Genomic DNA, 26,376 nt, shown 5'->3' with positions numbered 1-26,376 from the left:
CTAATGGGGTTCTGGTGTTATTGGCTCCTTTAATAGAAAACGACCCTCGAATGTACAATTGTGTTTTCTGTAGCAGCTTGTAGCACTGCTTCATAAAGTTCCTTTCCTGATAGGACCTGACAGAGGATGGGAGAGGATATGCATCATAAATAGAGCAGCCCCGAGTTTTCTCCACATTTGTGAAGGGACGTTTTACAACACCCTCACTGCAGGGCATGTCATGCCTGTTCTGAAGTCAGCAGAGGTGGACTTGCTTGTTTGTTGTGGTCATTGTTCACTTCCCACCTGATTCAACACCATAGCAGCTAGCACAGTGCTTCATATGCTGATAGAAGTGTTTAAATGTCAATTACAATTTCCTTTTTGCTTCTTCTTTATTTCCAGCACGATATTAGAGGAGGAGAAGCTCCAGCAGAAAGAAAGGAGCAGGATGGAGATGAGGAGACAAGTTACCGTTTCCTGGGACTCTGGAGGGTCTGATGAAGCACCACCTAAAGTAAGACACTACTTTGCTGATTTGTGTGTGCGTTTGCCTCGTTTATATGGGTGGAAAGTCCACTGTGTTTGTGCTATTCTGAGTCAGTCACCCTGATCTTGCACTCTTTGTCTGACATTATAGTCCTCGTTTTATTCTTTGTGCCAGACCTTGTTTCTATAGCTCACATCGAGGCAGATTTATGTTAAAAGAAAGTGCTTCAATCCATGATTTTTTTTTAAGGGACAGCATGAGGTGTGTGAGTCGTTAAGTCCACCGTTACGGGAAAACTTCCCATCCACAAAAGGCGGTGGTTCTGAAGGTGCAAAACTTGTGAAGAATGTGACACCTAAAACTCACCTTTTTAAAATATTTGTTTTCTAGTTTAATGTCTACTCTTAATAATTTACACCCCCCCCCCTCCCCCACCTCAACTTTTACTGTCCCTCCTCACAGCTTGTTGCCCCAGCTGCTCGTTGCTTCACCCCAACTTATTGCCACCATTCCCTTGCTGTCAGCATCTGTTAACTGCCTCTTGGTTTCAACCAAAGCCATATATCTTGAACAGCAGTTTTCAGGCCTCCAGTCATTCAGTTGTCCATGTGTGAAACTAAATTTGGTCACTCTGTCAGCGACGGAGACATTTACTTTTTCATTTTAAATTGACAACAGAAGCAGCCTTTTCACTATATGTACAGACACTTTCTTTAGGCTCATTGACTTTATGGCTTGGGATTCACTCATTTACATTTCCGCCTGTGTTTTGGTACTTTCCTGTTTCCTTAACCTGTCCACTACAACTCTTTACCTTATGTGGTACTTTATTTTTTTCCCTCCACATGTCCTTCCTCTGCTTTTGTCTCTATGTTTGCAGCCCAGCCGTCGTCCCCTCCTGCAGCCCACCTTCAGTCTGGATTGTGTTTCTGCTTCTCCTCCTCATCATCATCATCATTGCCATCAAAACCAGCGCTTTGCCTCACAGCTTTCCCTCTGTAACAGAAGCTCTCATCCACCATCTCCCTGCATCTCCTCTCACCCGCCCACTCCTCCTCTCTGCTCACCACCTCTGAAATTTTCCCATCACTTTCCCTCTTCCGGCGGCCTTCAGCCTCTCTCATCTTCTTGCCCAAGCACCACTTGCTACAAATACTCTTTGTCTCAGAACAATGCTGAGTTAAATCCCGAGTCCAACCCTCATCCCTCTTTGCTGTTCCAAGCGCAAACTATGTACTCTTCACCTCTCACATATTCAGACAGCCTGTCCAACGACAGCTGCCCCCACAAGACAAATTGTCAAGCTAATGTTCATATGCTAAGCTCTTCCCTGTCAAACTCCCATCCCTGGAACTTCTCTCCACTCCTTTCCCAGTCTAGTCTGCACTGTGACTCACTGCCCTGCAGCATGTACAGTATTTGTCCCTACACTCCCCCAAATATTCAGTCCAAGTCAAATTCCAATCCCGAAACCCCGCCACTGCCCAGCTCTCACCCTGACAGCCAGACTGATCCTAATGCCCCACACCAACCCGACTCCAACACCCAGACCAAACACCCTGCTGTGCAGTCGTGTGGGAGGCCCCAGCTGGTCCCTCCTCATGCTGAGAAAGCGCTTCCAGTGTTCTCAGCCTTTAGTCTGTCCTCCACCTACCATCACCTCCCCAGCACACTGTCCAGCCTCCCGGTAACTACGAACAAGCCCTTCTCTGCTATGTCAAAACCCATGAAGGCATGATAACAAAATAAGTGTCTGTATCAAAAATCGCCGTGTCATTCCAGTTTTTCAAGCATTTTGAACATATCCAGTAAAGCAGATGTAAAAGGAAACAGCCATGTAGCCGATACGTTCAGTTATTACAAATTGAATGCTTTTAAAAAAGAGGAAAACATTTTTATCCCTATTATCCCTAGATTAATAGTCTTTGTTTCATCAGTCATGATTTACAGAAGTGATATTTACGTTTCCAGCCCGATCCAACCGGCATGTGTCTACTCACCCCCTGGCAGCATGCTTTATCTATCCTAGACCTGCTGTTGAAATGTTCTTTATCTGTTGTGACTTGAATGTCGCGGCCTGTATTTGTTTGCCTTTGTCTTGGATTATTGCACCCCTATTTCTAGCCTGCTCAGAATGCCTGTGATGAACCCTAAGTCCACTGGGCTAACAGTCCGACTCGTGTAACGCACGTAAAACGTCCGATCGGTACACGCTGAGGTTAAAAAGCAAACGTTCACAGGACAATAATGCCCTCTGGTCACAAAGTTAATGTGGTATTTGTTTAAAATGTTGTTAAATCAATTCTTTAACTAAATGGAAACCAATGCGTAGAAGTAATGTTGCTGTACAGTGCACATCCTCTCCATGTTGAAGAGGAGAGCGCTTCACTTAACGTAACCTACGTTACAGTTCAGTCATATATTATGTGTTGAATCATATTACAGTCATTTATTTATTCCATTTGCTACTGAAGCCTATGAACACGACTGAAGTGTTGGATTAAGACAGTGTCTATAAATACCGCCAGAGTTCAAAGATCTGTCGCCATCTAAGTCTCCTCATACTGACACCTTGAATAACTGTAGGCGTTGTACAGATACCTCGTATTTTTGGGTGAAGTCTTGCCACTTCACCCGTAGAAGCCCCCTACTGCCTCTGAATCTGCACTTACGAGTATATATTGAAGCCTTCAAAGATAAAGGGGGAAAAAGAACGGTTGCAATTCTGACTGGTTAAAAAACTCCCTGAACGCAGCATGAGTTTACCTTCACTCAGGCTTCTGTTGAGTTCTCAGCTGGAAGGCACAAAGTTAAATCTTTACAGCAGTCAGAATCTGCTTCTGCTAAAAGTGACCGTGAGACATTCCTGTTTCAGAGCTATTACTGTATGTTTGCCCCACACTGTTGCCCTCAGTGGTGATGGATGTGTCTGCGTGGGAGTCGATGAGCTGTGCCCCGGAGTGATACATGAAGTAAAAGAAAACCTTAATTACACAGTGCTGTTCAGCATTCCCTCAAGGCTCATACGGAGTTACGTAATTTATTTCTTTTTCCTTTTTTTTTTTTTTTTTTCAGCTAATGTGTTTCACAATGATGGGTTGGTTTGAAAATGTAGATTTCCACTCACTGTTTATGTGCCACTGTGAAATCTCTTCCGTTTTTTTTAAATTACACAAACTATCGGAAAAACGCATGCTTGGATATCATTTTCGGCTTGTTTTTTTTTTTTGTTGTTGGTTTTTTTTCAGAATTCGTGTTTCAGAACCACACAGAAGCCAGTTTCCATGCTCTCATTTTATTTGTGTTGGGCGCATTCCGTCCATGCGCATAAGGGAAGAGAATTGATTTGGTAGCAGCGCTCCTTTGTTCATTTGTAACCGATGCAAAGCAAACCTCTGAGCACCTCACAGCAAACTCACACGTTTGTGCATTTGTTTCCAGCGAGGTGCAGATGCAAAAGAACAAATATGGCTGTTAAAAAAAGAGAGAAAGGAAAAGCAGAGACGGCAGTTATGGTCAAGGACTGCAGGCTGCACAAATTCCACCAGTATACTGACACTTTTGGGTCCAAACTAAGGCTGATACTTGTTTTCATATTAGAAAGTGTAAGTAGGACGCTCCCGACACTGACCTGATTGTTGATGCTCTGTGTCCAAAACCATTACTTTTTTTTGGGTCATTTATTCTCAGATTTGGATATTTATCCAAAAGTTTCCATTTCTCAGTGTGACCGTCCTGCCTGACAAAGCTTCAGTCCGTTGTCCCCGTGGTTATATTTCTGCTTTTAAGCCGAATATTTCCTGGGAAACTTCCCTCCCTGATGGCTGACTGCCACAAGGAATGAATCTGCTTGGGCAAATTTGAACTTCCAAATATGAAGAAACTTTGTCCCTCTGCGTGTGAGCTTGTTTCCAAATGTGTCTGCACATTCAAAGCTACTGTTTGTCTCGTCTTCAGTGTTTTTGTCCTGTCTGCCTCTCTTTCTCCCCACGATCCTGCTTTTTTTTCTTTTCTCCTGTCCTTGTCTCCTTCCGTGCACTTTCCTTTCCTTTTCGTATCACCCTCCCTGTGTGTCTTTGTGTCTGTCTTGCTGTCGGAGGTGTGGTCCAGAGAAAGCTACTGTGAGAGATTGTGGAAGGTAGAGGTTGCAGCAATGGCTTCTGTGTCGCGTCATTAAAAGAAACGTTTTGTCATTCTAAGAGGGGGAACTTTTCCTCAACTTTCAAAAGCCTCATCCCAACCAGTCAACAGAAGAATCAACATTTGTGGGTTCACCAAGCACTTCTAATTTTTAGCTGAAAGTACTAGAATTGGACGATTCGGGTGTCAGACTCTCAGTTTTACCTCGAACTCTATCTTTTTGGTCATCTGTGTCCAGCAGAAGCTTGGATTGCTCTGTATTAAATGCCACACAATAGGGGAAAAAAAACCCTCTTTGTTGAACTTTTCTCTCATTCTGCCTGGTCAGCAGCGGTACAACCTTTACAGTCTGAAAACGTGCTTGAAAGAGAGGTCTTTGGTGAACATGCAACACACCCACATCACATCTAACCAGTGAGGAACAGATCACAAATATAACATAGTTTCTTTCTTCTTTTTTTTAAAATCACTAATCCATGGGTTTTGGTGTTTGTAGCAGAAGAACAGTATTCTGTGGCATTTTGACTAACAGCTTGCTGGACTTGCAGCCCAGTGGGTGTTCCCTGTTCTGATTGACAGCTAACCTGGCCACACAAACTGGGCTTTTGTGTGTTGACTGTCTGAATGTCCTGTCCCCTAACATTAAACTCAGGATAAAGACGATGAAGCATCAAACCTGTTTTGTTTTTAGTATTATTATTATTCCCCTTTCCTTCATTCATCTGTTTTTCTCTTCATTTCGTTCTCTCTTTCTTTTCTTCTGTCTCTGTCTATAGCCGAGTAGGCCAGGCTATCCCAGTCCTCGCTCCAGTGAAGGTTTCTACCCAAGTCCCCAGCATCCTGGACACTACCAGGTATGTAGACAAACCCATTGAGTCTTCTTCTTGGTTAGTACGTACTGTGTAACTCCAAAACTCAAAGCATGTTAAAACATTTAAATAAGGTGTTAAAAGAGAACTGGTTCCCGTGTTACCAAGTGTCTTTATATCTGTTCTAACTCTGCATCAGATGGCGGCGTATCCAGGCCCTCACACGCTCCCCTCGGTGCCCAGCGCCCTGTACCCCCCACAAGCTGCTATGCTGGACACACACCACGCACACACACACCCCCGCCACCACGTCCACTCGCACTCGCACGCGCAGCACCTTCCCCAGCCGCATGGACCGGACATGGCGCTCTGGGGCTCTGTAGTGGAGGTAGGACCAGTTTTACACACACAGGTAGAAATGTTTTGGGTTTTTTTGTCACGGTCACAGCTCGTTAAATAAATCCGTGTGAATACAGTTAAAATGCTCAGTCGTTGGGAGTAAAAACTCTTTTTTTTTTTTTTAACATAAAAAATAGACATGTAACATTGAGCACAAAATTTGCGGCCTATACATGAATTCACAAGGTTTGGCTCCCAGTTTACATTTAAATTCTGGTACACGTCAACACCTCATTGCCGTTCATTATTTTCTGTTACTGCACGTCCACCATTTGAGCTCAGCTTCTCATCAGTCTGGTGTTTGCGTTGTTTCTGTCTTGTCCGTGTGCATGTTTCTCTTCATGTGTATGCGTTTGTATGTTTTCCTGTGTCGGTGTGCATGTCTGTTGTGCTCCGCTTGTCTTTTGTTGCACTTTTGTTTTCGTGTGTGTGTGTGTGTGCGCGTAGGACAGGGAAGTAGACATGCAGCAGTGTGTAGAACAGCAGTGCCTGTTAATGGAGGAACAGCTGATGATACAACAGCAGCAGATGGAGGAGGATCAGAGGTGGCTGGAACAGGAGGAAAGGCTGCTGGTAACACACACCGCACACACAACGCAACATGCGCTCATGCACATCTGGCACATGCACATCACTTAAACAGTACATTTAGCAGCTGGTCTCGTTTGATTCACGGTATGTTGTTAGTGGCTTCACATCGCTGCTGTAATGTGAGCACAGTTTGCACATCTGAACTTAAATTAACTCTATATTTCAGTTTGCTTACATGTGATGAAAACAAACTGCTGCAAATTAATTTTATTCTCGAATGAGCATAAAGATCGAAAAACAGCACAGTGAATCTGCATAATTGTGGACATAAAGAAACAACTCTGTATATTTGCCTTATTCACAGTAACGTTGTGCATGCTCCATTGTATTAGTTACTCAGTGCATGTTCAAATTCTCATCATTGTCTGTTCTTTTTTTTTTTTAAATCATCAGCGTCTCAGCACAATAAACTTACACTCATTGGTTTACTTTACCAACAAGATTAGATTAGGATATGCTTACATTTTTACAGTGGCCCTGAGAGCTCAGTGAGATGGAAACATGTGAAAGCACACAAAAAAGCAAAACACCATCAAACCATTTTGACATAAACAAATTTAAATGTACTCGTATTTTCAATTACGTTACCTAAGCCATAACTTGACAATATGTCTTACTGAAGGTGTTTGTACTCTTTAAGGGCACTTTCCATCATCAATATTTGCATTCAGTCCATTGGGGGGGTGAGAAACACACTGAATCCACGACCTTTTGGATTTCCCATAAGGCAGCGAGTGCAGTGACATTTTTCTGTATATTTACACACTGCATGTGAAGACAGAAGCTGGAGAGACCACCCATTTTCCCCAAAAGGCCTGCTGAACCCGCTCTGATTGGTCACTTATGCTGACTTTTGTCATCGACTATGTTGATATTCCAAGTTTTGTGCAATATGATGTTAAAAATTTAAAAAAGAGGCCCACAACTGTATCAATGGTCATGCTGCGATACAAATCCCACATTTATCATGTCTGATTTGGGGGGAAATATTTTGAAAACTTTAAGGTGCTCATTGAGGTTTAGAAATATTTTCCATGAATCTGCCTGTATGTACAGGGTTTCACGACACCTACTATTATTGACTCACTTCTGTGTTAGTGCTCACCTTTCCTGGTAATATGTGCAATATCCTCCTTAATTTTTATTTGACCCGAGGTTTCGAGTCAGCGCGACACTAAGACTGGCTGGATCGTTTTTTCACCACTTTAGCAGACATTTGGCTTGTTTGGGGGAGCTCCGGGACATAAATCATGGCCTCTCCTGTAGATTTCTCTTCAGGATTCTTTAATGGCAGATTGCCTCCTTATGCTACCATGACTGTGTACACAGCCAAGCCCCTCTGCGGTGTCTTGTGATATGACATTTTTTTCCCCCTGCATTTAACAGTTTCAGAGTTCTCTTGAATTAACTTCTGTTGAAGCTTTAGTTGTGCTAAATGTACTAAATGTTGTCACTTTTTTTGTTTTGGGAAGTAGCAACTTACACGGCCGTCTTATCTTTGGCTTCTCGGACCAATTTGAAAGGAAATCCCATTTTGAATGGAAGACTGTTAAATGCTTACTTCTTTAAACTCAGACACAAAAAGATTTTTTTTAAAAAGATACATGATTAGACACTGCCCGGGAGATCAAGTGTATGTTGTTTTTGATAGATAGACTCACTGACAGAAAGACAACGTTGACAAGAGGGAGGAGGGCTTCTTGCTTGTGCATTTTTCTGTGAACACTGAAAGAAGTAGCTGTCTGCCTTTTTTCTTCCCCAGGAATTTTATTGTGTGTGTGTGTGTGTGTGTGTGTGAGAGAGAGAGAGAGAGAGTGAGTTTGTAGGCAGGTGTGGCCTGTGTGAATTCCAGGCTTAATGATAGACTTACAGACTCTGACAGCCCAGTCAACAGTCTGTCTTTGACCCATAACCACTAACCGACAACACACAAGATTGCTGAAAAGCTGAGGAGGCATTAAGTGTGTGTGTGAGCACGCGCATGTGAAAGTGTGCATTGTAGGCTGGCTGTTTTTTTTTTTTTATAACAGCTTTACTTCAGTGAGAAGGGGAGGAGAAAGGCTGAAGAGTTTAGGAAAGAAGAGTAGACAGCTCGTTGGCAGCCTTCTCCATCCGTCCTCCCTCCTCCTTCTCCTCTCCTTCACTCTCTGTTTGTCGGAGTCAGATATAAGTATGCTGGAGGCAGGAAGCTGGAGTTGAATCTGAATTCTTTTCTTGATGAAGCTGCTGGCACAGACGAGGATACAGGCAGGCAACAGACAGACAGGAAAACATTCAAACGGAGGCGGAATGATTTTGTGAGATCAGAAGATAACAAAAGACGAAACACCAGACATCCCGGACACAAACGATTCATCAGGCAACTTTTGATGAACTCAAGGGCAATGCTGGTCTTCAAGTCCTGTCTTGGAAAACTGGTATGTGAGGATGGGTGTGCGAGAGAGAGCTGGTGAAATGGTCTGGTTGTGTTGCATGAGTAGAGGTTACCAGTGTTATGTTGGCTTCATTTGTTGGCATTTAGGGTTGCATACCCACGGGTAGCTCCTAAAGCGCTGATTCTTCTGTTTTCTGCAGATTTGGACAGCGTGTTCTATCTTTAACTGAGATCTGTTGAAAAGGATACGTTTGTTTATTTCTTGGTGAAGTTCAGTCATTCATTTCCTTAGTTTAGGCATTCGTTTTAAGAATTTGGATCAAAATAGTTTGTCTGAATCCAAAAATCTGATGAAGTAGTAAATCCGCTGAATTAAGGGAAAGAGTTTGCACCCGACACGGCGCGAATGTGACAAGAGCAGGGGCCACTGCGCCGTTTGAAGTCCATAAAAACAGCTTTGCCTCGGAGCATGTAGCGCTAATGAAAATCTTGCACTTGTAAAGTCACAAGTAGAAAAGAAATGTGACTCATTTTACTGTGGAAAAACAAACCCAAACATCTCTTCTAACCTTAATAGCCTCTATGATCACACAACTGTAATGATCTTTAAAGATATCGCATTGACTGCAGTTTGAAATACATCGTGAGCAACTGCTGTTGAGATATGGAGATCTAAGGCTTGTGCTTGTTTGTGCTTTCTTAGAAACCAGACACAAGGAGTTCTAGAGGGAGTCTGGACAGAGAGGAAAGTGGACTCCAACCCCCAGTGAGTAACTTTTTCATTCTTATTTTTTTCGGTCTGTGGCTGTTTTTTGGCTCCATCCATCTCTGTGTTAGTTACCCTCATCCAATATCCATGTTGTCAGAGTCTGGTACTTTTAAGCGCTCTCTGTCATAATTATGACCCTTTGCAACCATTTTTCTTAGCTGTTTGTGTGTTTCTAAGCAAGGAGGATGTCTGTTAAAGATGAATGTTAACTAGTCGGTGTTGTGGTCGGACTCGTCTGCAGTGAGCTGCTGAATCTGTTTGTTTTGATTCGAGCTGAGAGTATCAATCCAGGGAGAGGAAGTGACCTCTTGGGGGGTGGGGTCAGCAATGTGGGGTCAATGGATTCTCACAGCATCACTGGATATTATTAGAAGTCTGTTGCAAGAGAAGTAAGCTGTCCATCGTCTTTCTTTCTCAGTGCTGCCCACAGTTGCTCAGCATGCTGTTCGTCAGTAGTTTATCAGTCTTCGCCACGGGTCTATTCATTTAAGAGTGTGAAAAGCTTAATTAGAGGAGGATGTGGTCTCGTAGAGCCAAAACTTTGAGTGTCACATGCGTTAACGGGGTGTTCTGCTGCCCTGTTGGTAGCTTATAGGTTGCAGGAATAAAACATTTAAACTTTTAAGACTTTTCATTGTCTCATAAACTGAACATTGTTTGGTTTGTGATGATTTTTTATTTTTTTTTTAACCATGGTTTCAAATCATGAATTGTTTTTGTTTGTTTTTTTGTTCTGTTAGAGCAGATGGAATTTCTGGCCTGTGTCATTTCTAATAATTTGAGAGACTAAACCACTTTTTTGAATTGTGCACTTTTTGATGAACAAAATTTGCTCATTTCACAAAACACACTGATGATTACATGCTGTTAACACCCCCGACGGTTGTGAAAACTTCCTCCCTTATTTCTTCTGGGGATAATGTTTTCTGATCCTGGATCTTAACTCCGTTGTTGGTCAGAGCTCATGTGTAACTTTTTCCCAAAACTGGAGTCTGCAGAGCTGAACACTGAGCCGATTGTTGACATGTGTTATTTCCCTGATTCCAGCAGAAGTTGTTGTAGCAGTCTGAAGTTGCCACGGGCCAGATATTTCCGTCTCTGTAATTCATCTCTCTGCTTGTCCTCCTCCCATTGAATGGCTGTGGCTTGCGGTGGGAAAATCTCCCAGTTTGTGCGTGTGTGTAAATTACTGTACTGGAGTATTTTTGGGTGTCGGTTGTCAGACCACAACACTCCGATGGCACCAAGGATTTTGAAGCCATCTGTGCTGTTTTCTCACACAGAGAAAACAGCACAGATGCAGGAATAATACAACAAAGTGGATATGAAAATGCTTGGCACCGCTAGAGAGTTTGTGGGCATCGTCTTATGCTCACAGCCATCAAATCATGAGGACATTTTCAATTACCTTCCAGCTCTTAAGCCAGGAAAAGACTTCTTTGTTTTCCCTGCGTAGCACCGCAGAACATTCTTGTTAACAAAAGTAACACAGACCACACACCAGTGAAAACGGAGACAGCTCCTCAAGTGGAAACGACTGTGAACTTACGAATTGAGAATTGGTGCCATGTGACAGAATTAAATTGGAATCTCTTCTCTTCTCAGAGACCGCTGGTGGTTTTTTGTTTTTTTTTTGTCTGTGGAGTTCTAATTTCCTGCCGAGCCTCTGATTATGTCTGTGACTGTACACTTGCTAAACCAATGTTGTGTTTGTTTGTTTTTTTGTTTTTTTCACAGACAGGAAATCAGCACATATACCAACCCGTCGGAAAACCAGGTAATTGACAGGCTTCCAGAATTCCCATAACCACATAATTCAGACACATAACCACTATTGTTTTGTTTTTTTTGCTCCTCTCTCTTCCTTAATCTCCCAAAATATGTCGCTCCCACATTTAACATCTCTCTCAGCTCTGTTATCCCCTCTCACTGCACAGATCGTGTAGCCATCCTTTTCTTTCTTTAACAAAGAAGCTCAAGTGTTAGTTTGTGTGTAGCACTGTCTGCCTGCAGAGGTTACAGCCTGTTGCTTCATTATGACGAATCCGATTGTGAAGTCTATTCTTCTGCTACTGAGGAAATCATCCTCTGCGTAACTGGATCCAGACAGCATATTTGGCTCAACATGCTGTGGGAATTTATCAAACCGTGCCCAGCTCAGAGAAAATAGAAAACACAAGGTTTTTCTATGTTTCCTAAACCAATTTTCCTCATTACTTCTTGTATCGATTGGAAAGCTTGTCTCATCCAGGTTGATAGATTATTTCTTTATTTGATCATTTAACAGATCATTGTCCAACATGAAAAAGGGAAAACAGGAAATGATTAAATTAACCAACAACAGCACCTGAGGAAGACATTTTTACATTTACTTTTGGTTTCCTGCAGAGCATGCGGCCCCCCCAAAGAAACCCCCCCGACCGGGGGCCCAGAGCCAAGTGGGTAGTCTGGCTTGTCTAAATACTGGAGACAGCTACAACGATGGAGTGAAGGTACACGTGCGCATAAATGATGTACATAACAACGGCAAAAACTCACATTTGTAAGAACACCTGAAACGGCAACATGCACACACGAAAGGATACAACATTTACTAGTTATGCACGCATGTTTTTAATGCTGACAGCATTAATATTTTCCTTTTTATCTTCTTTTCTTTGGCTGCTCCGTCTCCCCCTCCTCCTCCCCCTCCTCCTCCTCCTCCTCCTCCTCTTCTCTGCCTTACTGTTGACCCCTAGCCCTGGCGGGTAAGCAGCACACTGTCTGTGTGTGTTTACTGTGCGTCTTGTCGACCGGTTGGTCTATCAGGTCCTTGATTTCTCTGTTCAACTAATCACATTCTGTATTATCAACATTTGAATCCGCTGATTCTGTTCCTGCAGTCATCCCTGTTGTCTATTGGTTTTGATAGTCTTTTTTCCTTCAGGCTAACATCTAATTCTGGTTATTAAGTTGTTAAGCACCGTTTAAACTGTTATAAAACTAGACAGAGGAGGCTGCCCGTGTTACTCTTGTCAAACTTAATTAATTTTGTTGACATTATTAAAAGGTTTTTGAAGCCTTTCCTCGTGATCAGTATATAAAGAAACTGTTCATAGGATTATATTTTATACATACATAGTTACAGGTATTCAAAATTTGGGGGCGTATAGATGGTCAGGAGAGGTCAGACGCAGATCGGAGAGTAGGGCCATTCCCGATCTGTTTGAAGATCCTTTTTGGCTTGAATTTGTCATCATCAGTGCGATACTGCCATCTAATGGCCAGAATTGAGAGCTACATCTATTAACATTTGTCTGCTGTGGTTCTTTAAGCATTGAGGATCCAAATCATCATCAGTCATCAGTCAGTCATTAATTAATTTGCTCACTAATCTAATTAATCTACTCATCAGTCTACCTCAGTGACTTAGTTAATTCCTTTTAAGATTTCAGCAGCTTCTCCTCTGCACCTGATACCATGAAAATATTATCAGCACTGAGGAAGTTGTGATTATCTTAGTTGATGTAAATGAGGGCAGATGGTTCTTGGTTAAGAAGAGCATCATTAATCTGTGCATCTCAACAGACATCCTCACAGGATCTGTGCGGATCGCTCTGATAAGAAATGTTGTTGTTTTTTTTTCAATCTGAGAGATCTTCGTTTTTTTGCTTTTGTCCCTCCATCAGTTGTTTTTCCCATTCGTTTAGTCAGCCGTCACTCACTGCCTTTTATCCTCTCATCGTTCAGCTGCAGCCTCAGGAGATTAGCCCGCCTCCCACAGCCAATCTGGACCGCTCGAACGACAAAGTGTACGAGAATGTGACAGGGTTGGTCAAAGCTGTGATTGAGATGTCAAGCAAGATTCAGCCTGCTCCACCAGAAGAATATGTACCCATGGTCAAGGTAACGCACATGTCCTCCCAGTACATTTTAAATTCAGGTTTTGAGACTCACTAGTCATTATTCATTTGTTATTTTTAAATTCACCTCACGGTGTTGATATGTATTCTTGTGACGTTCTGCTGCATTTTCACAGTCTCAGCAGAAGCATTAAAAATAAACTGCTTTTATTGAGACTATAAAATGTTTACTCTTCATTCCAAGGCTCTTGCACAGGCTTTGTTCTTCCTTAAGATAAACAGCCTGAACAGCCCATTTCAGTAAATGATACCAGATTTATGCAAAGAGGATTTTTAATCTGACAGCCAGCTCAGATGCATTTGTAGCCATTTAGATGCAGCTGTAGTTTCTGTTGGTGTCTGAAATGACTGATATCGCCAAGTCTGATCATAATCTTTATACGTTGTGCGTTTTGAAATCTAATTTATTTGTGTTTCTGTTGTTCAGGATGTTGGTCTTGCACTGAGGACATTATTGGCCACAGTAGATGAGACTCTACCTCAACTTCCAGCCAGTACACACAGAGAGGTAAAAAAAATACACTCTGGCACACTTGTTGTGTTGGACTGATTTAAATCTCCTGGTTTAACCAACAGCTCTATGTGCCACACTCTGCTTTACTCAACAGATTGAGATGGCACAGAAGCTGTTGAACTCTGACTTGGCAGAGCTGATCGGGAAGATGAAGTTAGCCCAACAATATGTGATGACCAGGTAGGTGCCAACAACATTACTATGTATACAAAGAATAGCTTTCTGTGACAGCTAGTGTTCTGTCAGCTACAAGAAAACATAGTAAAAGGCCTCTGGAAGTGTTGTCTCTGACAGCAACTCATCAGTGCGCACTGCTGTTTAACACATTTGCTTTTTTAAAATATATTTTACCTCTAGTAGAGGCTGCATCTCCACACATAGTAATGTAATGCTTACTAAATGTTCCTTTTTGTGCTCTCAGTCTCCAGCAGGACTACAAGAAGCAGATGCTCACAGCGGCTCACGCACTTGCCGTTGATGCCAAGAACCTCTTGGACGTCATCGACCAATCTCGGCTCAAGATGATGGCCCACTCCCGCCCGCACTAGCCCCCCGCTGGCTGAGCTGACTCCCAGAAGACTCAGCACCTCTACGGTACCTGTGGAGAACTTAAGACTCCTGGATTTGGCAAAGTTGAGGGGTGCGACTGCTTTACACTGGAGAACAATCGCTCCTCTGCTGCGATCACACCCTGGGGGGGAAAAAAATCATTGTATGTTCGATCCTGGGTTGTGCTGGGATTAGATTCTCGACCACTGTGACTTTCAAGAACAGAGCAAAAACGCTTCCTGAATCAGAGACTTGGCAGCTTCACTCTCTTTGAACTGGATTACAGGGACGTGAGGAGGAACAGCAGAGAGGATAACAGGAATTGATTTTTCAACTCTGGGTCTGGATCTGGAGGCGTAACAGGTGACAAAACTTCTGACAGCATGCGACACTATCGTGGGAGCTTATTTGAGCTTGATTTGCCGACATCGGGTGTCTCAGTGGAGTCCATCGATCTGAAACATATCTTTATGAAACTTCACAGTGAGATTGGAAAACCAGCCATTAGACGTGTCAATGTGCTCATTGACGTTGATCATATGTGTGGATCTGTGGAAAATGGCACAGTCAGACTTGATGTTTTGTATTCTGTGTTGATGCTTTGGATGGATGCTTCAACAAGGCAACGTTCAAGGAAGACTCGACTCGGTTTGGTCCAGGAAAGCAGCCTTCCACCCTTTACGTCTCCTTCGACTCCTGTGTTCCCTCCGGCTCACCATCTTTTATTTATAAACTCAAATTACAGAGGAGATGGAGGGAGGAACAGGAAAAGCAGATTAAAACTTCAGGACAGTTTAGCACTGCTCTTCTGACTGGAGAAAGAGCACACCATCCTCTTCCTTCTTCTCCGTTTGGCTCACTTTTCCACCTCACTGGTCTTCTCTTCCTGCAGTCTTCCTCAGCTCCTCTCTGAGCAGGTTTTAAAGACTACAAATGTGAAGAATCCAAATCTGTCTGGATAAACACCACAGGCAGGAAACCTCCCACTTCCCAGTTTAGTCTGCTCTTTCTTTATCGGCTGGCTCCATGTTTTTTATGTTGTTTTAGCAGTCACCGTCCTCTTCCTCTGAAAACTGTTTGTAAATTGGAATACAAGCATATATTCAGCCCCTGCAAGGACTGATGAGCTAATATGGAAAAAAAAAAAAAGACGGGTATAGTCCTCGTACAAGTCTGATGTTACACCTTTCTAGGTCTTATCTCCCAGCAGTGACACAAATGCTGTATTACCAAGAGACATACACACACATCTGGAATCTTTGCAAGTCTAGTGTAACTATTTAAAAATGTCCCTGCCAACGATAGTCTCCAGAGAGACAAACGCACCCATGAAATGTGGAGCCACATGACTGGAACTTGTCTTGCAGACACAAAAGAAACACTGAACGGAAAATACAGCTGATCACATGTGTCTTCGTTGATCTTGACCCCATATGGAGTGTTACATAATGCTATATGAAACATACCGGTGACTGTACTGGTGTAGCATGATATACCGGTATGGAGAGGAGCCTATTTGCACAGCACCAAAAAAAAGAAAAGGAAAAAAAAACACATCCTAAACTCCTTTTTAATCCTGTTTTACCCAGATATGATGTCCATGTTTAACCAGCAATTGAACTATCAAATGTCTGGGTGTTATATGGATTAAAATGTAAAAAAAACAAAACAACAACAACAACACACACACACACAAAAAAACAAAACAATCTATTTTATCTTAATGTTGTTGCGTAGATCTGCTCATGTTGGTATATTGTAAGCTATACTGGTGTGTATCACTGGTGAATTGTACAGAACTCGTACTAGTAAACACTGGTTTTTATTTTGTCTTCTCGGCTAAATCGGCCATCTTGTCAAATAGGAGGAAGAAACAAAGAATAAAATAATGATGAAAGGTTATACGATAGAGTTTTTATTTCATGTTTGCGTGCCTCTTTTAATCCCCCATTTAAATAAGAGTTTTGTACTTCTTTTTACAGCGGTTTCCCGTCGATTGAAACAATATTTACACAAAGCGGTATGTGGCGAACAGATTGTTCAGAGTGCTGTCTCTGCGAAAGCACTGCTGTGTCTGAACCTCAGTGCGACAGCAGCAGTAAAGCACCGACAGTGAGGAGCAGCCGTGTCGCGTGCGTGTGAATGGACTCTGCTCCACTGAAGTTGCAGAAGTCGTAGCCACTGCAGCAGTTCACGGTATTTCCGTTTCCCTCTGAGTCGACCGACGCGGTTGAGGCAGCTCCTCTGCACGTGGCCTGGCTGGCGCACTGCTTCACTATGGCCTTCATGACCCCTGAACACGCAATAATACACACAGTTCCCTTCAATAATCGAACTTGATATACAACCAAAAATGAACTTCACAGAAATGTATCCACTTGAAAATGAGAAAATATTATCCAGCATTAAGAATCAAAACACTGGACAGTTACAGTTAAGGAGTTATTGAGCAGAGTTGTTGCTGCGGACTGGTATGAGCTGCCCTAATGTTCATTATTATTAGTAGTAGTATTATTGCATTATTTCTGTGCCTGTTACCCAAAGTGTCCACGATGATCATGCACGTGTCAAGCGGCTGCTTACACTCCTGACTGTTCTGATTGCATTCTTCATTGGTGGCCGAGGAACTGCACACGTAGCACTTCAACGACAGCACTGCACAGAAACACGATCCAAAGGAAGATTAAAGAGATAAAGCGATAAACTGCATGCCATTAGAGTCAGTGCATGATGGTCAGAAGCCACAACCACAGGAACAGCTTCAGAGGTCACGACCAACGTCATTGTGGGTAATATTTCTGAATGGTTCACCGTATTTGAAGGTGTCACACATCCGTATTTTAAGCTGATAGTCATGTAAGGCTATGGCTAAGCAGATAACTCTACATCTAACATAAGAACCCCCTCAATCTGACCATAAATGATCAACTCAACCTAAACTTGTCATTGAGGTAAAAGTTACAATCTTTAGAAATGATTGTTAGAGTTGATCTTTGAAAAAATATATATATATTTGAATTGAAAAGAATCTGCTTGACTGAATTGAAGATTGGGAATATTGTTTTTACAATTCAATGGTCCAACAATGTAGGGCTCCACAAAAAAAAAGTTTAAACCTATCGTGTAGGAGTTTTTATATGGATTTATTGGTCACCTTGGTGCTTATGGAGAAGGGGGTAATTAACAGTCTTGTACAAGAAACTCACATAGAAGTGCGTCCAAAGTAGAAAGAGAGCCACCTCCACTGTCTAACTTGTCAGACTTGCTTCTTTAATCATAGAGGTTGTGTGTTGTTCCGCCCATTCAGAGATTTTTGTTCTGCTCTCCTCAGCGTAAAGATTTACTTCTAATATCTGATAAAAGCAAGGCAACAACCTACCAAAAAAAACCCAAATGCAACCTCTCGCATGTGATTAATTCACATTAAAGAAATCCATGTGGTGTTTGGGGCATTTCACGTGCGCTGCGTTCACTGGTATGTGTGGCTCTGTCCGGTTTGACAGCTCTCTTACTATCGGTCACACCTAGACAGTTCCACATATAAACTGCACATTAACGCACACAACCTACGGTTGCATAGTATAATCTTTAACTTTGGAATAATGGGGGATATGTGGGTATTACAATCCAAAAGGATCAGTCTGGTAAGCTCAGTATTAGAGTTAAACAGTTAAAGATGGCAGGACAGCTGCTACAGTTAGGACGAAATTAACAACTAGATCCATCGGCTGTCTTCAGTGGAAAATGAAGCTGACTTCAACATGGCTGAGTCAATCTGGATGATTGCATGTGATCATATTCATATCAGACAGTTGCAAGGTAAGCAAATGGCTCCCGTCTGAAACACACATGCTTTAGCTTTCTTACTAAGTATATATTTACATGAAAACTTGATTTTTGTGTGAAGGCAGCCTATTGCCCTGTATCATGTGTTATTTAGATGCATATCATTTTCAGAGTGCTAGTTTCACACAGGTTTCAGAGTTTTCACACCTGTGAAATGCTATTTTTCTTGTGAATCGATGGACTTGTGAAAGATTCAAGCTTCTCATGACTAGTTGTTGCAGTAAAACACTGCCATAAATAATTTAAAGACAGAAATGACACTGTGTACACAGATGAGAAACAGACAGGCCAAGCGTGGAAAGGTAATGCAATAGTAAGTCATCTTTAGTTTTAAATCTTTAAATTAACGCATTTCCAATATTACTATGATAAAGCTTCTGCTGGAACAAATGATGAAGTCCATAAGAAGTTTGAAGTCGTGGCTAATTTCAGCAGAAGGCTTGAAATCCTTCACATAAACACAAGTTATCGTTATATCTCTGGTTACAACTCAAAGACTGAATTTATACATTTGTCACCCTATGTTCGCATAAAATAAATAAATAAATCTGTCCCGTTTCATGGAGTGCGACTATTCTCAGGCAAATTCACATACCTGGAGAGACGAGGAGGAAAAAGAATGCGAGACGCAGCACCATCCTGTTAACAGATGATAAAGTCTGCTCGCTGTCGTCCGAGCGTCTGCGGTCCAACCTGTTGTGTTCTGCTCTCTGTTAGTTTTAAGTTTCTCTGTTTTGTTTTAGAGGGAGCTCCTGAAGCTGTTCCTCCCACATCAGCCACAATCATATCATAAAGCTGAAAGTATGTGTCCAGTATAAGCCACAGCCCAAAAATGCACTTTGAGAATTAATATCACAGTGAAGCAACCTTCTCTAAAAAGACACTAAAGCATCTTATGGTCACATTTAATGGATTCACTTTTTTTCTTTACCGTTATGGCTTGAGAAAGATACTTGTAAAAACATTTTTACAAGTCAGTGGTTGCATATTGTCTCACATTCTTCCACCTCACTGTGGTTTCACAGATACTTGCTCCTTTTTTATCCACTGTCAATCAGAGACACGAGCCGAGCCAACAGGTCTTATGTCATGACTTTCGGTGTGTGCAGCTCCACCCGTACAGCAGGACTTCTTAGATATTTGTCAGCTTCGGATTAGACAAAGTGTAAGATTAGAGCTTTGTATCTAAATCATAAATCAAAGTATTTAATAGGTTAGACAGCGAAGGTGTCAACACACCGATACCATGTTTCTCAAAATAACCATGATTTAATTTTCTTCTGATTGTATGTGTACTTCCAATTCCTCTGACAAACACTTACATTTTCAGGGAGACATACGCAAATAAGAACAGACACCCCAAAAAACGGAACCATCTTTAATCTACAATATACATCAAAGGTTCACTCTGTTATGATGCCCACAAAACGCATGACAGCAATTGTTTTTGTCTGCTGTTGTTCAGAGGAATGTACACACCCACGACACACCCAACACACATGCACAAGCACTTTTTAAGGATACACTTTCAATTAACTTTCACATCCCAATGCTCAATCTGAAGGTAACGCATTGAGAATATTCATTCATCTTTTAGGGAAAAAAAACACCAAGAGTCAAGCCGTGTAATTTCATTCATACACACACACTAAACCCTTAACCTGGTAGCTGATTTGTTCACATTTACAGGCACCTCAAGGTCACTAACAGCTTTTTTTTGTCATCCATTTATTCAAAAAAGAAAACAATGATTGAAGGTTCTGAGTCGGGGTTGAAGCACTTCAGACGGCTAAGGAGCAAACATAAGTAGTGAGTCCATTTACAGTGTTTCTCAAACTGTGTAGTGCGTCTGTGTGCTGACTGAAAGGTAACAAGCAGCTGAACAGCTGTACTGCTTGTTTTATCTCTTATAAGTGAAACTGTGTTTCCACAGAACATCCTAAATAGACACAAAATGGTTTGTATGCGTATCTGTGGACATGTTGCACATGTTTTTGTTCATTTTGTTCTCTTTTTTCCATCCCTCTCTGGTAGAAATGTTTCGTTTCTACGTTCATCTCTGGTAATGCTGTAACATCATTCTTTTAAAAGACAAAGTCTTTGCTCTTCATACACAACAGCAAAGATGCTGGAAACACATTTTGACCCACGCAGGTAAACTCACATCAGATATGTCACCTAAGTTATTTGTTCTTTTTAATCTGTGCGATCAGAGAAAAAGGACCTCACTTTGTGGGCCTGATGTTGTCGTCGCTGATCTGAAAGATGTGCTTGCAACCCAGCAGGTTCATAATTACAGACATGTTTTGTCAAGTACTGCAGTGTCCAAATGGCAGGGCTATATTTAACATTCAACTCAGAACAGACCGGTTTCGAAAGCCATCAATTAAATTGTATTGCAATAATGTCATATGATGTAAAAAGATAACCAGATTGTTTTCCATTTGATCAAATGATGCAGTCATAAAAAAAGTTGATGTTCAGTGCTTCAGTGAAATGCTGGAACAAGCACATGGAATATTCTGTACATACATATAGTAATGCACCGCAAGCAATAATGGAAAAAGAAACATCTGCAGCGTCGTAAAGTAAATTTTAAAGGGAGAATCCGCATTTAGGCCCCTGAGACCTTAAAAAAGTCAGTGAGATGCAGAGATTAATACTTTATAAGGTGCACTAATTTATAAATGAATAATTCACAGTACACAAGACACTTCATCGCCTTCAGAAAGAGCAAATTCAAGCAAGTGTGCATCATAAGTAGTGACTGAAATAATTATTGAGAAATAAACCAGAATAAATTGAGTTCACTCTTTCTCACAGCACTAAAGGGAGGCTCCATCAATGCCGAGCCAAAAGCAGCAGCTCCACCTTTAAATCCTGGTGCAGAGTCTAAAACGGAACAGCTGGCCTCGGATCAGTCTGTAAGTACTGCAACACATTTGGGCAGGTGTCCTGTCTGGCTGTGTCTCTGTTTAACATTTTCTGTGTTGATTAGTTCCTGTCTGCTTTACAAAGCTGGCATTTTGTGTGCATCCACCTGTCTTCTCCTCAGTGAGTCTTCAGTTTCTTGGTAACAGACTCCCGTCTTCTGGGTTTAGGAACGTAACGTCTGGTGAAGATAAGACATAACAGCAAATTGCTGTTGGTTTTATTTCAGCAACTTTAATAACAAATGAATCCAAGCAGATTTTAAATAATCCAAATGGAAAGGAAGACATGTTCTGGGTCATTTTATGCAGTATATACCAATACTGGAGTGAAAAATAGTGCAACATAAATTCTACATGATGCAAGGGTGCTAACCTGAATGAAATAGATGTGTTGTGTAGTGTTTGATTTTCTTCTATGATTTCTTGGCTCTTAAGTACCCCCAATGCCTGCTGTTTGTGTTTGAATTGTAGTGCATTAGGATTGTCGTACCTTCGCTGGTAGAGGTACAGAAAGAAGAGGATCTCATCTCTGAAGCAGGAGAGTTGATGAGAGGAGGAGAAGGAGAAAGAAGAGGAGAAAAAGGAGGCGCAGGTGCACAGATCTGAAATCAGCGTGTTCACACCCTGGTGGAAAAAAAATGTGGTCAGGTTAGTATAACATTGTCCAGAAAGAATCTGACAATGGATACACAACAAGAAGCTGAGATGGATAAATACTCACTCTGTACATCAACACAGTGCCCTGCAGGTGACTAACAGACTTCAGCTGTTCAACAGAGAGATGACCAAACAGAGATTGTGGACAGCAGTTTAAACACACGGTTTTAAGCATACAGCACAGTTGTCAATGTTTGTCAAAAAATAAAAAATAAATCGGCAGGAATTGCCTCAAATTGATCAGACCTTGTGATTGATGAAGAGCTGAGGGACCATAGACAGGAAACCAAATGCATACACGCCTGAGAGGAAGAGAGGGAAAGTTAAGTGCCAGCACTACTAGCGTCTCTTATAAAAACTTCAAAGGAACTCTGCCAGGGGTTCAGTAAAATGTATCCTATGATGGAGCTGATGCGAAGATGAAAGCAAGAAAAACTCACCAGTTACCAGAGTGTTGATCAACCAGGAGTAATAACTGTCAACATATTATAACTTGATGTTAATATAGTGGATATGAGCACATACTCCGACAGGTGATTTACATCTTAAGACATCTTACTTGTATTCAACATACTTTCAGTTCTAACATTAATCTGACTGCATAATGCCAGGAAAGAGCGTGTGTTTAAGGTGGTGGCAAAAAAAATGGGACATTTGGACACATCATATAAGGGCAATTAATTAACAGGCAATGAGGAGAGTTGAATCTTCTCATCCGCTCACCTCTTTTGGCGTAAGTAGGCCAGTGAGAAAACGGCTCCACTGATACACAGAGGAAACACCAAGTAGGACAAGTATCTGGACGCCTAGAAGGGAAACCACAAAGTACTGAAATTAAACAAAGCCTGAGGAAAATAAAACTCAGAACTCTGATGAACAAGATAAAGACAGATACCTGAGTATCATATTCCACTGTCTTTCGTTCTTCTTCATCCAGCTTGTTTATCTGCATGAGGCCATGGCAGTTTAGGATTTACTTAGACCACAGAGATTATGTCTTTGTACACACGTTGCAGCCAATGAGAACATGGGTGGGTAAATGTTCCATACTCACTTGAAGCTTCTTGCTAAACTGGATATTAAACACTTTAAACACCTTCCACACCTGGAGAGATGAAAGGTTACTGGGTTCAAGCTGTCTTTATTGATCTATTCAACTCTGATTTGTTTAACAAGTTGGAGTGAGTTACCTCCACACACGCTCCCAGTCCAACAGGAAGGAGCACCAGCAGGCTGGTCTCCTCCAGCAGATGAAGGAAAATCAGCAAAGTGCTGAGACAACGCCACAAAACTGAAAACAGAGGAAGAGGAAGATTGGTTTGATATTTCCCAGTACTTCTGTCTTTCTATTTATGTCAAATGTGGTGAGACGAATGTCTCTCTGGAATGCTGGAAATTTCAAAAAGTAGAGATTCTTTTAGCCTGATGGTTATTACCTGACTTCCTTGACATTCCCGTCATGTTCTTTTTTTTCCTCCATGAGCTGATGTCATTTTTAAGAGCCAGAAATTCACAGATGAGCTGTATGAAAATGAAAATGCACTCTTTGTTTTATACAGCTTAATTTGTTAATTATCTGGACTGTTTGTGCGTCCATTTTAGGTGCTAAAACAGTCCATTCTTAGTACCCCACTGATGTTGAATTCTCTTACTTGTAAAGCTGTGATGAGTGCAGTCAGCACTAACAGGTACAGGTTGGAGTCCACAAGAGTTTCTTTAATCTCATCTATGTTTTCCTCTGTGAAGCCTGTATAAATACATACACATGTACTGTCATGGTGGCCCACAGCTCCATATGTATAACTGTTAACTTCTTGTACATCTTGTATCTCCTAAACTCACCAAACTGACGAAGGGAATAAACTATGTCATGCAGATGGACCCAAAACCTGAATCTCCTCAGAGAGATTCCCTCATAGGACACAGTCAGAGGGAGCTGCACAGTGCTGCTGTTGATCTCCTGCCAACAGAAGGATGGATAGATTCACGTCTGACCACCTTGATTTAAAAAAAAAAAAAAAAAAAAAAAGACAACTGGTAGGTATTAGTGTGTGTTAAACTTTGTGTTAAAAACTTTCCTACCACGAGGTCTCGGACTCTGAAGCTGACCTCATTGACCAGCAGCAGAGGCAGATAAATCATCTGCCTGCTCTCCTGAGAGCTGTGAGAAGAGACAGACAGGAGGTTCGATTTAAACAGATGCACCAGGGAAGTTTGACAGTGAAAGTAAATGCACAAGTACACTGAAACAGTTTGTTTTTGCAGTTGGGAGTTCCGACAGGCCTAATTGGCATTTTATGAAGACTTTTTTTTTGTCTTTTTAGTTTCTTGACAAATTATGCTTGCTGACGACTCCTCACATAATCTGCGAAGCACAATTTCCACCCAAAACGCTTTTAACAGGTCCAGGCTATTAAGAATATAGTTTTATTTCCTACAATAAAAGCATATCTATGTTTGATTGTGATATACAACTGCAGAGAATAGCTTTTCCTCAAGCCTAGAATAAAAAAGCATGCACAGCAGCAGCAGAGGTCAGCCGCTCTTTCACTGCTCCATGTGACTTACACTCTCATGTAGCGACGCACATCACTTGGAAGCCCCGCCTTATTGAAGCTGAAGTCCTCTGACATCATAGTGATTGACAAGTGTGGTCTCCAGTGTGATACAGGACTCCCAGATCCAGGCTGCTGATGGGGCCATGAAAATGATTTGTCATCAGGGAAGCTGCACGCGTAAATCTACTATAAAGGTGGCATCAAGCTGAAATATCACACAGCATTACAGATAGAGTTTACATGCTACCGTCAGTGTGTCCTTCTGGCTGTCGGTGTGTGGAGGAGTGATGTAGGTTGTCAGCTGGGCTGCGTAGTGGACTTCTCTTCTGTCCTCCAGAGGTGAAACACCAGCTTTGTGAACATAAACAACTGCATACAGAGTGCCATTGGCCCGAGTCTCCTCTGGCAGAGAGATATTCACCTGACTGTCGAGGGGAAAGACATGTTAGAAAAAGTTAGAAACACAGAGATGCAGTGGCAGTGTTGCCACCATAATTTTCTTTAGGGTTGCTCTTGTGGCGGTGATGGGCAGGCAGACTCGTCTGAATAATATTTGTCCATGTTAACACATGTTTCAGTGCATCAAACCCACCTCTGAAACGTAGACTGGGGGTCAAATGGGTCTACTCTCACGGCGAGGTTGAGCTGGCTGTTGTCTGGCACGAGGCAGGTAAAGACACTCAGCTGAATACAGGGGCAGAGAACAGTATATAAGCACTCAACGTTTCAGATTTTTAAAAAAAAAAGTGAAGTGGGAGCAGAAATATAATCTGAAGAAGAAAGAAAAATAAGACTGTGTTCTAAAAATGTCCATTCATTTTTCATGGCAGAAATAACCACTGACAAACAACTCAGAATTATGTTTCATAGACACCATTATGTTAAAAATAATTAAGCCATAGTGAAATGATCACTCTATGAATTATGTTTCAGAATATTCTGGATCCTTATTCTGAATGCTCACATATATGGACTTTTATTATCGATGTAAATCGTGGCTCAGACTGAACATGTTATGTTGCTTATCTCTGATTTGTCTATTTACCACAAGGTAAAAAAAAAAAAAAGAAAAGAAAATAAAAATCGTGCAAACCTGCAGTCTGGTTCTGGCTGTCAGGTAGGAGGTGATGCAGAGCTCTCCTCTGCCCTCATCGCAGGGTTTGGTGTTGAGGAAGCCGTACAGCAGCCAGGCGGTGTGGAGCATATATACCACAAACACCCCGAGCAGCACCTTACCAACCGAGCTCCTCTTACCTCCGCTATCCGCGGGTTTAGAGTAACACGATGGAAACATGGCGAATCACGTTATAGCCTCCCCCACAAAAAAAATCAAATAAAGACAAAGACGTGGTGTGGTTTAGGATCCCGACAAAATATGATCGGATACAGCATCAAACAATATAATCCCCACGCTTCCTCCGTGCCGCAGCATCCTTCCGGTTATCTGCATCCAGCCAGCAGTGAGATGCTGATGCTGACAAAAACCTCCGCGGCTGGCAGCGCCCACATTGTTATACTGATCTTGAACCCACAGACTGAAAGATTAATAAAGCAATTCAAGAAAATACCCTTGTCGAACGTTATAAAAACATAAAATGAGTAATCTTATTACATCTTATTCGTGTTTGTATTTGGGGACTGCAATTCTTCCGTAACTTAAGCTACCTGGACACAACGCTGGACCTTTATCACAGAAAAATAGAAACGACGTTCAGAAACTAATTGTTTGTCTTTGGGTTTGCGATTGGGTCACCGATACATAAAATAAAACTTTAAAGGTCTTTGTTTTTTAAGTTAACACGACCAACCTCTTCACAAAGACAATATTATCATTATAAGTTAATGATTAGCATTAGCCCCTAGTGC

At 41.8% G+C, this 26,376-nt stretch overlaps 3 protein-coding genes across 6 annotated transcripts in view; 1 reads left to right on the top strand and 2 right to left on the bottom strand.

Annotated features, from left to right (window-relative positions):
- The window catches only part of LOC140316684 (focal adhesion kinase 1-like), a 54,266-nt gene extending 37,848 nt beyond the window's left edge, over nucleotides 1–16,418 (top strand). For 2 of the 3 annotated variants that reach the window (XM_072394615.1, XM_072394614.1), the window contains 11 exons: nucleotides 385–496; nucleotides 5,386–5,463; nucleotides 5,618–5,806; nucleotides 6,265–6,390; nucleotides 9,486–9,548; nucleotides 11,289–11,328; nucleotides 11,940–12,043; nucleotides 13,281–13,436; nucleotides 13,881–13,961; nucleotides 14,062–14,147; nucleotides 14,389–16,418. In XM_072394615.1, coding sequence (XP_072250716.1) covers nucleotides 385–496; nucleotides 5,386–5,463; nucleotides 5,618–5,806; nucleotides 6,265–6,390; nucleotides 9,486–9,548; nucleotides 11,289–11,328; nucleotides 11,940–12,043; nucleotides 13,281–13,436; nucleotides 13,881–13,961; nucleotides 14,062–14,147; nucleotides 14,389–14,515 — 1,162 coding nt within the window. In that variant the 3' untranslated portion in view covers nucleotides 14,516–16,418. Of the gene's footprint in view, nucleotides 1–384; nucleotides 497–1,349; nucleotides 2,202–5,385; nucleotides 5,464–5,617; nucleotides 5,807–6,264; nucleotides 6,391–9,485; nucleotides 9,549–11,288; nucleotides 11,329–11,939; nucleotides 12,044–12,289; nucleotides 12,299–13,280; nucleotides 13,437–13,880; nucleotides 13,962–14,061; nucleotides 14,148–14,388 lie in introns of all 3 variants that reach the window. The other variant, XM_072394613.1, reaches the window with a different exon arrangement.
- dscc1 (DNA replication and sister chromatid cohesion 1) overlaps nucleotides 1–26,376 on the bottom strand; it is a 116,761-nt gene that overhangs the window by 35,891 nt on the left and 54,494 nt on the right. The window lies entirely within an intron of this gene.
- Nucleotides 19,763–26,315, bottom strand: LOC140316679 (lipid scramblase CLPTM1L-like). Of its 2 annotated transcripts, none has more exons than XM_072394605.1 (17): nucleotides 25,604–26,315; nucleotides 25,103–25,194; nucleotides 24,758–24,935; nucleotides 24,521–24,642; nucleotides 24,035–24,113; nucleotides 23,795–23,912; nucleotides 23,605–23,699; nucleotides 23,389–23,473; nucleotides 23,143–23,243; nucleotides 23,007–23,057; nucleotides 22,848–22,898; nucleotides 22,676–22,758; nucleotides 22,393–22,427; nucleotides 22,199–22,254; nucleotides 22,017–22,061; nucleotides 21,786–21,919; nucleotides 19,763–21,474 (listed from the first exon to the last, which is right to left on the bottom strand). In XM_072394605.1, exons 1-17 carry the CDS (start codon nucleotides 25,802–25,804, stop codon nucleotides 21,414–21,416), a joined length of 1,587 nt encoding a protein of 528 aa, XP_072250706.1. In that variant the 5' UTR covers nucleotides 25,805–26,315; the 3' UTR covers nucleotides 19,763–21,413. The 2 variants fall into 2 exon arrangements, with proteins under 2 accessions (XP_072250706.1, XP_072250707.1); XM_072394606.1 differs by having other exon boundaries at nucleotides 24,521–24,639.

The sequence above is a fragment of the Leuresthes tenuis genome, unplaced genomic scaffold (genome assembly GCF_036924035.1).
Source record: "Leuresthes tenuis unplaced genomic scaffold, fLeuTen1.0.hap1 SCAF_10, whole genome shotgun sequence".
Taxonomy (NCBI): Eukaryota; Metazoa; Chordata; class Actinopteri; order Atheriniformes; family Atherinopsidae; genus Leuresthes; species Leuresthes tenuis.
The sequence above is the reverse complement of the archived record's forward strand: the minus strand, read 5'-3'. Positions and strand labels throughout refer to the sequence as shown.